The sequence below is a fragment of the Camarhynchus parvulus genome, chromosome 20 (genome assembly GCF_901933205.1).
Source record: "Camarhynchus parvulus chromosome 20, STF_HiC, whole genome shotgun sequence".
Lineage (NCBI taxonomy): Eukaryota > Metazoa > Chordata > Aves > Passeriformes > Thraupidae > Camarhynchus > Camarhynchus parvulus.
The window spans coordinates 13,138,566-13,154,851 of NC_044590.1; the positions used below are offsets into that span (position 1 = coordinate 13,138,566).

Sequence of the window (16,286 nt, forward strand, 5' to 3'; positions counted from 1 at the left end):
CAAAATTCTTTCCTCATGTCTGCCTTAATTCTTTCCACGTTATTTATACCAACTTCTTCTCTCAAGAAACTCACAGGTGTTTGGAGATAGTCAGCTACAGAACATTCATAACTGTGTCAAAATGCTAACAATTAAAAAAATAAATCTTCTCTTGTTTAGCTCCTTTCTGCACATTTTAGGGCTTTAGTTTAAAGCACTCTGGCTCTTACCTCGTTTCCTGTGTTTTCTCAATGCTCTTGCTCAGGACAACGTATTTTAAGGAGAAACAGTTGCCCCACACATGCATTTCCAAAGAAATCTGAACCTCTGAATCCTGAGTTAACTCTGTGTTGTTTAACTGAGAATTTAGCAGAGCTTGTGCTGTTCTGCAGCCTCCCAAGCCGCACCATTTTTGTTCCTTGTGATCCTTGATGCCTCCACTCTCACAATTCCCATAACCTTTTTATGTCCCAATTAAAATCAGAGCTATAAAATACAATCCCTTCAGCTGATATTCCATCTTCTCACAGAAATGAACCCATGCTTTTGGCATGGCAGATGGGCTGAGCTGTAACACGTTTCTCCCTACTGCTTCTTAGAGATGCATAACCCTAACTTACAATGATACAAGAAAAATAAATGAAACCCCCCAAACCAGCTCAAAATATTTGTTCTTCATTCTGCAACTCAGTAAATCCTAGCAATTAGAAAATATTAAAAAATATATTGATAGAGGATCCTGGAATAGATAAGGAGCCACCATTCACCAATGGGGATATGGATGTTTTTCATCTCAGTCATCCATTACAGGTAGTGCTTATTACAAAACTCACACACCCAGAATAAAGGTATCAAAAATACCACAAGAGCTTGGTGAGCTGGGAAGTGTCTCACACTTGAACACTCTTGCTGTGTTAGAGCCCAAAACAAACCCCAAAACAAGTAAGGGAAATCACACAGTTATAAATATCTAGAATTAGATATGGTGACAAATATATAGAGGGACAAAGTTACAGGAACGTGAATGAAACACCTTTGCAAGTAACACTATGTAAAATGAGATTGTGGGGGGAGAAGGAAAAAAGAACTGCAGAATGAAAGGTGGCATCACAGGTGCAGAGTATATGCCAAATCAGCAGAGCTTTTGCTTGTGGAAAGCAGTGTACACTTGTAAATTCCTTCCAAAATAATGCATGTAGCACAACATTCTAACAGAAGAAATTATGGAATTCTAAAGATTTTTCCTATTTTTTTATGTGACTACTGTGCATGAGCACCCCAATCTTTTTTACAGAGACCTTTAATTTTATTTCTCTGAAATAATTCATTGTTTGCATCTACCAAATAATGTGTAAAAAATCTCTTCTAAAATACAAACATCAGTTGCTCTTCTGCTTTGCACAAGCAGCAGTGACAGAGTTCAGACACCGAACTGAGATGAACATCACTGCAAAACATGCAGCAGTGAGGAGGCAATGCAGGTTATCTGCCTCCTCCCACACAAAAATAGAATTATCTCATCGAAATAACATTCTGTAAAACTGATTCCACATTTTCCTCTGCTATTCTCGTTGAAGATTTAACTAGAAAATCCCAGAAAGTCAGCAGGAAAGAGGCGGAGAACAAGAAATCTTCCAAGGTAGGTGGTTGTTCAAAAAACTTTGTTGGATTTTTAGAACAGTTTGTTACTTCTAGAGTTTCCCTTGGTGCATTCATTTGAAAGGCTTTTACTGTCATTCCCTGATTTAAATAATTTACATATTAATTGCAGTCAAAAGCTCTAAATGTTGTAAAAACAGATGTTAAACAATAATGGTGGAAAGAAAATTAGAAGCTGTGGCTGCCCCATCCCTGGCAGTGTCCAAGGCCAGGTTGGATGGGGCTTGCAGCCACCTGGGATAGCAGAAGGTGTCTCTGTGGCAAGGGGTGGGATGAGATGGGATTTCAAATCCCTTCCCACCTAAAGAATTCCATAACTCTGAGTTTCAGAAGCGCACAGGGTGCCTGCAGCCAATGGGCTCCAGAGGTCCCTCCCAGGACCCAGGCACGTGCTGAGCAACCCAAAATTTTCCACTTTTCCACATCCCCAGCAGAGAAGCTGCACCCCTGGGGGGATGAGAGGGCTTTTCCCCCTCCCTGAACTGTGTGTGCAGGGGAGGATTCCCATGGATGGAGATCACTGGCTCAGGAGGGGGAGCATTGCCAAGTGACTGCCCTGCTCTGTCAGCTCAGCAAACGAGACTGACAGGGAGTTTTCACCCATCTGATAAGCTGGGAGATCTAAACCTGACACCTTAATTGGTTTTATTGATAACTTCACCATCTGAGTACATTTTGGCACCCCTTTCTTCGCTGCTGCCACTCTCCTTCCTAGAGACCCTTTCCAAAGCTCCACCCAGTCACGGTCAAAATGAGGTTTGTCATTTTGCTCAGAACATTGCTCCCAAGCCACCCTTTCCCAGCCCCACCACACCTCTGCATTGCTAGCACAGCTCCCACTGCCACAGCCAGCTGCTCATTCCCCCAGAACCTCCTGCTGTTCACCACCCTCATTCCACCTGCTTATGAATTCTCATGTTTTTATCTTCCAGAAAAATGCTAAACGCAAGATATCTCCAAAGCCAAGGCCCCCACCTGCTGCTAACTGTGTGCCAACCTTCAAAACCTGCAAGCCACACTTGAATTCCTGCTGTCACTACTGTGCTTTTTGCAAATGCAGAATCTTCCAGACCATCTGCCAGTGCCTGATGTTAAACCCCAAGTGTTAAGCCAAGTCAGAAACACAGCAAGCCTTCTGTCTTTCATTAGCTTCTCAAGTGCATATTTCAAATTGCCCCATGTCTCTAATAATCAGAATATAGAGAGCTCTGAAGGTTGAATTTACCCCTCCTAAAATTTGATGGACAGTCAATATAATGCGGTTAATGTTAATGCAAGCTGGATGCCATTTCTGGGAGCAGACAGCCAGGGAGATTGGCACTGATTAGGCATTTTTTTTTTAGCAAAAGAGCTGTGTTTTATGATTCTGGATTCCTGCGGGTTTGAGCTTTTATTTGAAGGATCATGTTAATGCCAGTCTGCAGAATTGTCTAACCAGCATCATAAAACGTGCCCCCGTGACACCCAAATAGCCACTAAAACAGGACTGGTTAGGCCAGTGAGGGACTAGAGCTTGGCTTTGCCCACAGGGACACCACCAGCATTCAGCACAGCCAAAGGATCAGGCTGAAAATGCAGGGTTTGAGTTTAACTCCATTTTCACATACTCAACAAAAATCAGGACAAGAATTTATGTAGGTTATTCCACCTGCAAAGATGGACCCAAGGCTAAAAGGACATTTTTTAGTCATTCTATCAGCATCCACCTTCAGGTGTTTTGGTCATTCTGCCACCAGGCTGTACCTCCCAGGGGTATGACATACATATATACTTAAAACCTAAATGTATCCATGCCTTGGAATATAAAAATCAGATTTTTTTTTCTCCAGACATATCTGTAGGAATCAACTCTTCAGCCTTTCTTCTCCTGCTGCCAAGGACACTGCATGTAGAGAGCCCAAAAGCAGGAAGACATATCTGGGACTTTGAGGAAGAAAGGACAGATCAGCAAGAGATGAATGTATGTCCCACATGTACGTCTTGAAGCAAACCATTCCAAACAATCAATTCTTTGCCCTTTCTTGCTGCAGGAGCTCCCAGAACCATCTCCAAGGCTGAATTCAGGCAGGAATGACCAAGTGCTGCAGCAACCAGGGGAAAAAATACATCACATGCTGTATGGAGACTTAAAGGCTCAGAAAGAGATGGCTGAAGCTCAAGGCAACAGAAGATTTCTTTCTCTTGTTCTTGAAGCTCTTTGTCTTAAATTTGAGGTATCCAAGACGGCACAGAAGGAAAACCCTTCTTGGTTAAACTCCCAGGACAGCAAGGAGGGAGCAGACCCAGAAAATGTCCCTGACACTGAAGATTTATTTGCCAGACTCCAGCTCTTGTTTTTTACCTCCTCTGTTCTGTACTTACAGTGTCTCTGCCCTTCTCCCTTACTGTTTTATCTTCTGTGCTACTTCCTTCTTTTTAGTGTTTTCCCTTTATCCAGCTGCTATTCTTTGTTACCCCAGGAGCACTCCAGGGCCAACCCACATCTCCCATGTTCTCTCCACCTGCCTACACCAGGGTGCCTTCCTGTGCTCTTTAGCTTTCACAACCAGATTTTTCTGGCCATGAATTTATAATCCAATCAGGAATTTTCTAATCCCCTGTGCAGCTCTAATTGAGAAGACACTTGTTTACTGATTTATTTCTAAACACAGCTGAGGGCTACAAAAATCTTCTAGGCAGGAAAAGATGATACAGATGACACTCCAAAGGGGCTCAAGCTGTATAAAGGGTTTTAAAAAAAATTCTAATAATCAGTTTAAAGCCCAGAACTCAAAACTAAGGTCAGATATTGACAGAATTTTTTGTTCATACTAGATATAGGTGTTGGATTAATCTAAGAAAGAGTCCTAATGATGACAGAATGTGATTGTGTTCCTTATCTTTTATAAGGAATATAAGCTTGAATTCTTGTAAATACATGTAAGTGTGTCTTTTAGTCAAATTTCTTGGCTCAGGAATCTGTAGCCGCTCAATTATTATGAAAAAGGAGAATGAGAATGAAGAACAATACATTATAATGGATTTCAGAATGTGGCTCCTTCTTTTACTAGGTAAGGATTTAGGTTCCATCAAATTTTTTCAAAATTCTCCTAACTATAACAAACTGTTGTTGATTTGATGCCTTAAGTTTTAGCTTTCATATTTTCCATATTCTGTACTGCATTAGTATATAACTCTGAACTTCATATAAAGTGTTAGCAAGTTCTCCTCACAACTCAGTCACACAAAACAATCCTTTTCCAGCCCCAGAACCAAGGAAACTGTTGCAGCTTCAGGTGCAAAAAGTGCAAACAACAAAAAGGCCCAAAAGGTGCAAACAGCAGCGAGTTGAGGAGAGCAATCTGGGACGATGGGACTGCAGAATCTGGAGCTGTAATTGGACAATTAACACCAACATGGAAATGGACCAAAACTTATGAAAGTGTGAAAACTTGTGATCAGTGTCCATCTTGGGTGTAGCCACAGCCAGGCTCTTGTACTGCCCAAAGTGCATCCTTTGAAGGCCTTTTAATAAACCCCTACTTTATTCCTTTAACACTGTCTAGCCTCTGTTCCAGATCACCTCACAAGGCATCAGATTGATACTAAAAACATACCAATAATCACACTACTTCTTATGTGGAAACAAGATCATTTTCATACCAGGAAGTCCAGCTGGTCAGAAAAATTATATTTTACCATGGTCAAGGGGAGTGGGAGCGGAGGGAAGGGAAGGGAAGGGAAGGGAAGGGAAGGGAAGGGAAGGGAAGGGAAGGGAAGGGAAGGGAAGGGAAGGGAAGGGAAGGGAAGGGAAGGGAAGGGAAGGGAAGGGAAGGGAAGGGAAGGGAAGGGAAGGGAAGGGAAGGGAAGGGAAGGGAAGGGAAGGAAGGAGAGCCAGAAATCCAACAAACAGCTACTCTGGACTGCAGCTTTGCAGAACCTCAGAATGGCTGAGGTCAGCAGAGACCTCTGGCAGCCATCCAGCTGGACCTGCTTGCCCAGGACCACGTCCAGGCAGCTTTTGAACATCTCCAAGGAGGGAAACTCCACCCCCTCTCTGGGCAACCTGTCCTGGTGCTCAGTCACCCTCACTCACCATTACAACCAGGAAAAGAAATTTTCCTAATGTTTGACTCTCTGCAGTGTGTCCCTGTCTCTCTGACCCTGGGGAGCCCAAAGCGGACACAGCAGTCCAGGGATGAGCTCCAAAGTGAGGTGCAGGGAGGGATCCCCTCCTTGGCCTGTGCTGACAATGCTCCCAGCACAGCCCAGGGCACAGTTCACCCTCTAGTGACTCTTGGTCACCTTGGTGCTCCTCAGGTGCCCCAGGGTGTGGCAATGTTCCTCACCTGGGCTCACCAAATGTGGTGATGTTCACAGGGGTCCCAGGATGAGGGAAGAGATGAGAATCTTGACTCCATGTTTCAGAAGGTTGATTTATTATTATATGATATATATTATATTAAAAGAAAATTATATATTAAAACTATACTAAAAGAATAGAAGAAAGGATTTCATCAGAAGGCTTGAAAGGAATAGAAAGGAAAGATAATAAAATCTTGTGACTGCTCACAGCCTCGACACAGGTGGCTGTCATTGGTCATCAAGTAAAAACAATTTCCCATGCTGGGTAAACAGTTCTCCAAATCACATTCCAAAGCAGCAAAACATGGAGAAGCTGAGGTTTCCCAGCTTCTCAGGAGGAAAGATCCTAACGAAAAGATTTTTCATAAAATATGTCTGTGACACCAGGGCCTTTCCTGGCTCCCTGCTGGGTGTTCCCCAGCGTGTCCTGGGCCTGTTCCTCCCCAGGGACAGGACTTTGTGCTCCTCTTGCTGAGCTGTCCAGCCTGGCTCAGTCCCTCTGCACAGCAGCACAGCTCTCTGGCACATCTGGGCTGTGCCCCCTCTGAGGGCTCCCTCTGCCCCACCGTCCACATCGTGATGGAGATGGAGCACAACCTGCGGCTCTCAGACAAGGAAATCAAAGCGCCAAGACCCACCCAAGAACCTCCAGAGACAGCAGCTGACCCAGACAAGGAGAGGACAGCACTTGTAGGCGGTGAAGGAAAAGGAAAAAAAGCTGTCAATGGCAGTAAGGGGATTTGTTTTTCAACATATATGGACATAGCTTTTAATATAGCATCTATCTGTAATGTATTTTTAAATTTGATTTATTAATAAGCCTTCTTTGTAACTGGAATTGATGAGAAAGAGGCTTTGCTTTCTTTGCTGTTCATCTGTCACACCAGAGAATACATACAATCAAATACTGTGAAATTGTTACTAGCCTTAGTGACTTGACTTTTCTGGATAAAGATCACATTGCATGAGGTATTGACACAGAATGCAAAAATCAGCAAAATATGTACACCAAAAATTTGCTTCAATGTATTTAGTTTGATCAGTTATTTATACTGAGGGGATGTTTGTCAGTGCAGGAGTCCCCCAGGGTCCCATCTGAAATGTCATCAGCACACAGATGATAAAACAGATGGTAGAACAGATGATAAAACATGCACATGGCAAAGATGGAGTGTGTAACTTTTACCTGTCACACACCAAATTGTCTCCACTGAAAACTTACTGGAATTCAAGTGTAGAGACAGTTTCAGGAATGCTCTGTGGCAGAGTCATTGTCCTCCTAGAGACTGATGGAAATTTTACCCAATTACAGGTTAGTAGGACGAAACACAAATAAATCACCTTTAGCTTTTCCACATATCGCCTGCCTTGTGTAAATTTAAAACATATACTGTATTTTCCTGACTTGATTGCTTAATGTCACTCCCAAAGCCCATAAAATCCAAGTTTATCCTGATGGATAAAATAAGTGGTAGAATTAACACCTTAATGGCTATACCAAACTACCTCTAAACACGTCACACTTTTCCAAGCTAATCACTCAAATTCTCTGGAAGACAGCAAAGGAAACCAACCAAAGCCTTCAGGAATTGCTGAGAGAAGGGAAGATTTGATGAAAGCTAAAATGACCTTTTCCAAGTTCTCTAGAAGAGTGAGCAGTGTCTGTGATGCTGCTTTGGCTGAGGTGGTAAAGACTGAACGAGGCCCCTTTGAGATGAGGGCAGCGTTAAACCCATGATGGAAAGAATTACTGGAGCAGCAGCAGGAGATTTGTAAAACCAAACCAAGGGGCCGAGGAAGAACTTGTGACATGCCAAGCTGTGACTCTGTGGGAGCTCTATTTTACAGGGCACAGATGACATCCATCCCAGGGCTGCAGCAAGGCGGCCTCTCGGAGCATGGTGGGACACGCTCCTCGTGAGGGGCTGCAGCCTCCAGCTCACTCCATGGCCAGGTGCAGACATTAAATGGTACTCAAGGCCAATGCAAAATACATTAGATCATAATATATTTCAATTGAGAATTTTAAGATGAATTAGACCATTCTATGGCCAGAAGTGACTCTACAAACATGCTAAACAGACCAATTCAACGCTTGTCCACATCCAGTGATCTATTTAACTCCAAGACATGCCTCTGAATTGCACACTCAGGCCTGGAAAAGAAAATCATTAACAACAGATTCCCTTAGCAAACCCAGCAGCAATTTTTTTCTGTCTGCTCCTGGGCTCCAACCTTGCTGCTCTTCTGGACAGTGCTCCCCACACAGTCAGTGATCTCAGAACCCAGCAGGAAACACGTGAGATGGCTCTCTGTGGCTACTGCACTCCAAAATCCCAGTTACCCCTGTAATACCTGTAGAACATTTGCCACAGGCACCTCATTTCCAAAACCAAGAATGCACAACAAGCAACTATTCATGGCCAACCAGAAATATAATCTTACATTTTTGTAGTACATTTAATAGTTGCAAAGAAATAATTGCTTCCTGGGCCAGCTGCAAACCACTTGAAGCACCATGTGCTTTCCTAACCAGTCACTTTTGGCAAGCTCTGGCCAAAGGCAATGAGTGAAGTCCCCAGTCTCATAAAGGCAACAGTTGGCAGATCACAGTGTGGTCAAAAAAACACCACTGGGGACAGCCCAGGTGGGCACACACACAAGCAGTGCTGAACCTTGGCACTCCACAAACAATTCTTTCCTCTCTTTGTACAACCTCTGCTGTTTCAGCTTTCATTTTGCCAGCGTCCAGATTCCAACAGGTGTTTTTCAAAGGCATCAGCAGTTCTTGGGATAGCACAAAGAACAGGAACACACACACCAGTCCCACAGTGCACTTCCTTGCTCTTAGAATCACACAATGGTTTGCGTTGGAAGGGACCTGAAAACCTACCCAGTGACACCCCTGCCATGGCAGGGACACCTTCCACTGTCCCAGGTGCTCCCAGCCCTGTCCAGCCTGGCCTTGGGCACTGCCAGGGATCCAGGGGCAGCCCCAGCTGCTCTGGGCACCCTGTGCCAGGGCCTCAGCACCCTCAGCATAAAAAGCAAAGATCTTTATATCTGGTTTAGATCTACATCCTTTCAGTTTACAACCACCACCCCTTCTCCTACCACAACAGGCCCAGCTAAAAAGTCTGACCCCATCTTCCCTTCAGAACCTCCTCCAGTACTAAAGGCTGCAATTTGGTCTCCCCAGACCCTCTCTTCTCCAGGCTGAGCACCCCCAGCTCTCCCAGCTCAGCTTCCTGGCCTCTTCTGGACTTGCTCCCACTGCTCCATGTCCTGCTCCTGTTTGTTATGGATGAGTAATGAGATGGTTGGCTCTCACAATTAAAGGGTGAACATTATATGTATGTTGAGAGGAGTTTTATAGATGCACAGTTATGTTACTGCAATGTGTTCCCCCCAGTGTTGTTATCATGGGATGGCCTTAGTAATCCAAGGATTTGGGAAAGTTGGCTCGTTACTATGGCAGCACCTGACCTCCAACCAAGTGTAAGACAGTGATCTCCACCCCTGGTCAGCAACGAAGGAGCCAACTGACAGGACTTGGGGAGAGGCTGGAGGTATAAAAGGCAGAGCATCCATTTTGAAGATGAGCCTCATGGCTGGCAGTCATGGCAGGGTGGGCTCCCAGTGCTGTAATTTTTCCTTATTTGGTCCTTCTGTTGTATTTTTTGTTAAGGTTTAATAAATCTTTAAAATGTTAAAAAGTGAGTGGTCGTTTCTCACACATGTGAGCCCCCAGAGCTGCAGGCAGCCCCTGAGAGGGGAGCAGAGAGGCAGGGTCCCCTCGCTGCCTGGCACACGGGGGGCTCTGGGCTGCCCACTGCATGTGGCCACCACAATAATAGCTCTCAGACCTGTACAATGGGGTTTCACAGCTAGAAAAGCTTTTGGTGGGATATTCTTCCCGTTCACCAGCAAATTATCCCTGATCTGGGGACAAAGACACCCCAGTGTCAGTCTGGCATGATGGGCTAGTTCAAGTTTTTCTGGTCCTTCAGAATCAACATGGGTCTTTTCTGCCTCTTGCATGGTCACATCAGAGAGGGCTGGGAGAGGGAAATGAAATCCTGGCCCTTTCCTGACTTCCAGCAGAGGCCCTGTGCTGTGGAAGAGGTTTTACAGTGAGTTCTGTGAGCCAGAGAGAAGTTTGACAGCAGGATCCATGTTTACCTCAGAAAGAATTTTCTACCAAGGTCATTGACACAGAGACCAAGAAAGAAAGAAGGATAAATAAGAGAAACCTGCAACTGCCTGTTCCAATGAGCACTTTGTTTGACTTTCCTGACCACTAAGTGTAAACTTATGAATTTTGTAAGAATGTATAAAAAGCAAGCATGCTAAAATAAATACAGGTTTGAAGCCTTCTGAAAATGGAGTGTTGCTTTGGATTGTGACCATCTCAACTACGACACTGTGGCACACCAGGAGCACCCATGGCAGGCTGGCAGGTGTGACCTGGGACCTGGGGACACCATTCCCACCTGGAGGAGCAGCACCAGGCCCGGGACACGTGGGGCTGCCTGAGAGCACAACCACCACCCACTCTCCAAGTGCCCTCTGAAACCTCTGGGGCCTGCAGATTGATTTCTGAGGTAATACAAAGATTTTATTGGCAAGCTTCCCAGATGATATGCAGGTGGCCAACTTATGGTCAAGTCACTCTCCAGGAAGAAAAAGGAGGCTTTAGTAATTTCTGCAAGTTTTTTTTTTTTTTCCCAGTGAAATGATAAACTATTTCAATTGCTGCATGGCATATGGACATATCTTTCCATCCAGGAAATCCTTAAAGCTGAAACCCTGCCTGAAATATGGGAGCCCTAAAATGGCTATATTGATGTCATAACACAATTCACATGTGGTTTCATTTAATATAGATAAAGGCAGGAAAAAACTAAAATACATCATTTCCTAGTGATCCACTCCAGACCCCTCTGAATCAGTGGAAATCATCTGCTGACTTTATTACACTCTAATATACTTTTATAACCCCTTCATCACTCACTACATTTTAGCTAATCTAGTAGATTTACCTAGCAGTGTTCACGTGGTACCATTGCCATTTTGGGCAGTTTTCTCAGCTGAAATGTCATTTGGGACCTCATATGGGCTCCCCTTCACTGTGCACAGCTGTCTCAAATAGATCAACAACAGTATTATGTGACTTACAACAGTAATAGCCAGAAATGAACCACGAGAATACACAGCCTCACTCTTCCTTGTGTTCCATAACAAATAAGAGTGACTTAAAAGATACATATATTGTAAATATATACATAAACTCATTAAAAGAATGCTCTTTCACTTGCTGGTGAAAGACATCAAACCTTAGAGTCTTCTAAAGTGGAAACAGGAGCATTCATAGTAATTCTACACCCAGGGATCCCTGCTCCTCTGAAAAGACCTCAGAAATATCTGACAGAGCCAGACCACTTTAAACATGAAGGTTTTAGTATTTCAAAGATTTCCTTTCTATAAAGCTGTGATTCAATTCATGTTAATTTCTCAGTTTGGGAAGCAAATATTTGGAGCACTAAATGAGCAGAGCAGAGGGTTTGCTTCCCTGTGTTCCCTTCAACGCTCTCCATCACTGCTCCTTTCCTCTAAGTCTGGAGTGTGGTCAGAGATGTTGATATTTATCTCCAAAATGACACCTCAGGGGCAGGACAGGCACCAAAAAGGGTCAAAGGAGTCTGCAGCCAGTTGTTAATAAAATACACATAGGACATAAGTTTTGGAGAGGAGGAAGAACAGGACCACCAAATGTCAGCACCAGGCAGGTGCTGACAGTAAGCCCTGGCTCTACCCAAAACCTCGTGCCCAATTACTGAGCATTCAAGGTGCCTGAACCTCTGCAATCTGTTCAGTTTACTTCCAAAATGCTGCTGCTTCATCAGGGAAAAGGAGCACATACCTATAACTGTGGCCCATTAAACATTCCCTTACAGAAATGATTTTCCAGTTAATGAAACCAAAACTAGGGTGCTACAGAAAAGTACCAGGTTTACTGAAAAGTGTCTCTGGACTTTGCAGATGGAACAAGAAATAAAAACTTTACTACAAACTTTATAAGTATCCTAAATAATTTAATCTTTCTGCTGTGCAGTTTCAGGGAATTAGACAAGAAGTTGGGGTGTCCCCATTCCATAAAAAAGATGCTGCAGAACCTTAAACCCATTTTTTTTATCCCAATCACTTCTGGAAGCATTCTTTCACAGGGTTGGGTTTTTTTATTATTGTTCTGTCAGTCTATTGTTTGTTTTTGTTTTCCCTAAGCTGGCGTGCAAACCACAGGCATGAAGGGGGTTTTAAAAGAGAAGAAAAATAATTGTAATTGTTACAATGGTGCAAAGCTGTCCATTGGCAAACAACGCTACTGCAAATCCTGCTGAGGCTTCCCAAACTACATTTACTACATTTGATTTGTCTTAGCAAAAAGCCCCACGGGCTAAAAAAAACCACAATTAGCTTCCAAGAAGCTTCATCTCATCTGCAGGAAGAACCACTGCTGTGAAAACAAGCTCAGTCATGAATCTCAGAGTCATCAGTGCAGCACCCCTTCAGCCATGCCTTGCTCCCCTCTGCTCTGATCTGTGTTTCCCAAGGCAACCTGTGCACCTCCACCAACCTCATTTCATAGGGCTCCAGCCTCACAGAAAAATAAAGAGCAGGGCCTAGGACGACAATACTGCAAATTTAAAAATCACAGAGTCTGGCATTTCTGTTGAGATAAATGGAGGAAAATGTACAGCCTGTGCTCTCTTATCACTTCTGGCTCAAGCATGGAGGGAAAACAGGGGCAGGAGGTGCCTTATTTACAAGAGAAGAGTATTTTCTCTGGTAATAATAAGGAAAGCATTAACAGAATGTTAGTCTGACAGACATTTGGGAAATACTTGATTACTTTTGGCCAAATCAGAGCTGTCTGATTGTACCATGAGTACAATATTTCATAATTAATTTCATTTGATCACCAGATTCCATCAGTTTGCCAGGATGACAGTGCTTGTTACCATCCAGAACAACCCAACCCCACTGAAGGCAATGGGACATTGAAAACCACTTGAAGGTGCTAAGTAACAACCTGAAATTTGACACAGCATGAAACAATAACTTTTTCCAGTGTGGAAACAAATCTGGTTTAGCACTACTTTACTACTGAGGGTTTTTTGCTGATCAAGTAGAAAGAAACAGCAGGAAAAGCCCTGCTAAATTCGCCAGGAATGGCTAAATTTAAGGAACAGCTATTAACTAGAGTGGACTTAGTATTTCAGTTCTCAGCCTGTGGCTGCTGGTATTGGGGAGATAAGGGGTGGAAGGAAGCTGCAAATCTGAGCCAGTTGCTGTTGTGTGAAAAGAGTCACACACAGCTCTCCTCATTCCTCATCCAGTGCCCACACTTTCCCAAATTGCACCTCCTTTGGGCACGCATGGAAATCTCACTTCTTGCATTTTTGCCCCTCCAAATGAGCCTGCAGACAAGGCTGGGAGAAGAGGCTGCTGAACTGAAGGTGGGGCTGCTTTGGGACTTTGCCCATTTGCCCAGCCTGGCTGGGACAGGGGCCCTGAGGGCTGCTCTGGGACAAACACTGCTCTGTGCATCCATCGCTGCTCACCCTGACACCAGAACTGCTGAGCTTCACCAGGCTGAGGCTGACTGGAGCCATGATATTTTCTGAAAAATCCTTTCCTTAGGAGTTTTTCTCCTGAGAAGCTGAGAGGCCTCAGGAACAAAATGTAAACATTGATTATCTGCTGCTGTGGAATGCAACAGGTGGATCTGTGATTGGTCTCATGTGGTTGTTTCTAATTAATGGCCAATCACAGTGAGCTAGCTTGGACTCTCTGTCCAAGCCACAAGCCTTTGTTATCATTCTTTCTTTTTCTAGTCTTAGCTAGCCTTGTGATGAAATCCTTTCTTCTATTCTTTTAGTATAGTTTTAATATAATATATAATAAAATAATAAATCAGCCTTCTGAAACATGGAGTCAGATCCTCATCTCTTCCCTCACCCTCGGACCCCTGTGAGCACCGTCACAGCTGACTCTCACCTTGGCTCCCCCTGTCCCTGCCAGCCCTCCCTGTGCTCGCAGTGACCCAGCTCCCCCTCTCTGGGATGCCCAGGCAGACCCAGGGGGGCCATGGCTCTCATCTCCCGCAGTGCTGGTGAAGCGATACGCGGAATAAATAGACTCCACACCCTGATGTAGTTATGAAGTGGGTTTGCATTGTCAGCGCCTGGCACAAGCACAATAGCTCTCGTGAAAACTTGTGCCCTGAGCCCTGGTCTGAGCCACATCTTTATTCACAAAGATGTTCCATATACATGACATTGTACAACCTTGCTATGCATATTCAACCCCTGGCCCTGCCTCACCTTGCCTCACATGGTAACTACATCCACGCCCTTCTGAGCATGCGTTGTTCACGGGGTCTTTTGGTGGTTTCTGAGGCTGAAGGCCATGATCTTCCTCATGATTGAACTTTTGAACTTTTGTCCTTTGCACGTGTGCTTTGATCCCTTGGTGCTTATTTGAGTATGTCTGTTGATTTTGATCAGCTTGGAGACAGAGGAGCCCCTTTATTTAGGTTTCTTGCATTCCTCAGTCTTCTCCCAGTATTGTTCTTTATGCAAGAAGCTTCAGAAATTTGCATTTTCCTATGCCCTTTGTACCATGGCAGAGGTTTCTTAGGTAAAAAGTTAAAATTCAACACAATTCTACAAGCTAAATTTTAAATGCTTAATTCATATTGCTAACTCAATTGAACTCCAAAAATCTCTGTTTCACTGGGACATCTGCTGTGCAGAGACCCAGAAGTGAGAAAAGCTGGGGCCTGTCACTGTCCTCTGACTCACCAGCCAGATGTAGGATGCCAGAGGTGCCCATTTGAGGGGTTTTGGTGCTGGGGAGGGGACACTCCCCAGCCTGGGCACCTACCGAGGTCAGGCTCTCCTCAGTGCTATTCTTCATTCATTAGCTCCTGCTAAAACCATTGTCAAGCAGCCACAGTGGGTCTGGCAATCTGTAGTTAGGCAGTCTAGATGCTCCACCTCAGGCTAGAGTGAGCTCTGAATTAATAGCATGTGGATTGGCAACAAAGAGAAAGGAGGGAAAAATTAAGTTGTGAATTATTTAGCAGAACTCTGCCATCAGCTGTGTTCTTGCCCATAAGGAGCAAGCAGGCAATAGGGCTGAGTGATTCCAGGTCATTGAAGGCTGGAAAAGATCTTTAAGACCATGGAGTCCAACCATTCCCCAGAATCTCCAAGTTTGCCACTAACCCATGTCCCCAAGTGCACACCCATGCAGCTTGTGAGCCCCTCCAGGGATGGAGCCTCCACCACTGCCCTGGGCAGCTGTGCCAATGCCTGGCCACCTTTTCCATGAAATTTCCTCCAATATCCACCCTGACCCTCCCCTGGAACAACTCGAGGCCATTTCTTGTCCCATCCCTGTTCCCTCGAGCAGAGCCCAGCCCCCCCGGCTGTCCCCTCCTGGCAGGAGCTGTGCAGAGCCACAAGGTCCCCCTGAGCCTCCTTTACTCCAGGCTGAGCCCCTTCCCAGCTCCCTCAGCCACTCCTGGTACTTTAGAGCTGGTCTGGACACTTCCCTGATTTGTCTGTGGAATCATGAATGTAGTGAAGATGGAACAAGCCCCTTCCCAGAGGCACAGAGGGAGAAAATGAAGCAGCCAGCACAGGTTTAACACAGGAAATTCCAGTTAAATGTACAGAAAAATACTTTCACCATAGGGTGGTCACATTCTGGGAGAGAAGCCAAAGCCCAAGTAGTGGAAACTAAGGAATAAGTCAGTCCCTATTTTCCTACAGCACTTGTTCTACCACAGTGACATTTTCCACCATTGTCACTGTGCCACAAGCCCAAGGTGCACATCACCTACACTGAGATGTGTACTCAACTGCTGTGTGTCTCTTGAAGGATAATCACCATTAATGATTATGGAGTCACCTATGGGGGCCCTGTGGGACCCTAATTCAGTTCAAATTGGTGCTTTTTAGAGGTCAATGCAAAACAAAACCATGAAAAAAGCTGAACACTGAGCAACATCTTGTTTTTACTCATCTGTTTCCTCCTCCAACACTTCACACTCCCCACCATCTGTTCCAACTGATCACTGAGGTTTGGGCATGAATCTGAGAATTTCAATCACTTTGTAACATCATTCTAAACCTTTTATCTTCTTACATCCAGAAACAGAGGTGGTCTGCAGTGCAATGCTGGGCTGAAGAGGACAGTGGCAAGAAAGAGCTTCCATGGCATATGGAGATAAA

At 44.5% G+C, this 16,286-nt stretch overlaps 1 protein-coding gene across 3 annotated transcripts in view; it reads left to right on the forward strand.

The window, feature by feature from the left end:
* ASIP (agouti signaling protein) overlaps positions 1–5,163 on the forward strand; it is a 63,028-nt gene extending 57,865 nt beyond the window's left edge. For all 3 annotated transcript variants that reach the window (XM_030963155.1, XM_030963154.1, XM_030963153.1), the window contains 2 exons: positions 1,557–1,618; positions 2,571–5,163. In XM_030963155.1, coding sequence (XP_030819015.1) covers positions 1,557–1,618; positions 2,571–2,747 — 239 coding nt within the window. In that variant the 3' untranslated portion in view covers positions 2,748–5,163. The remainder of the gene's footprint in view (positions 1–1,556; positions 1,619–2,570) is intronic.
* Positions 5,164–16,286: the final 11,123 nt, after the last annotated feature.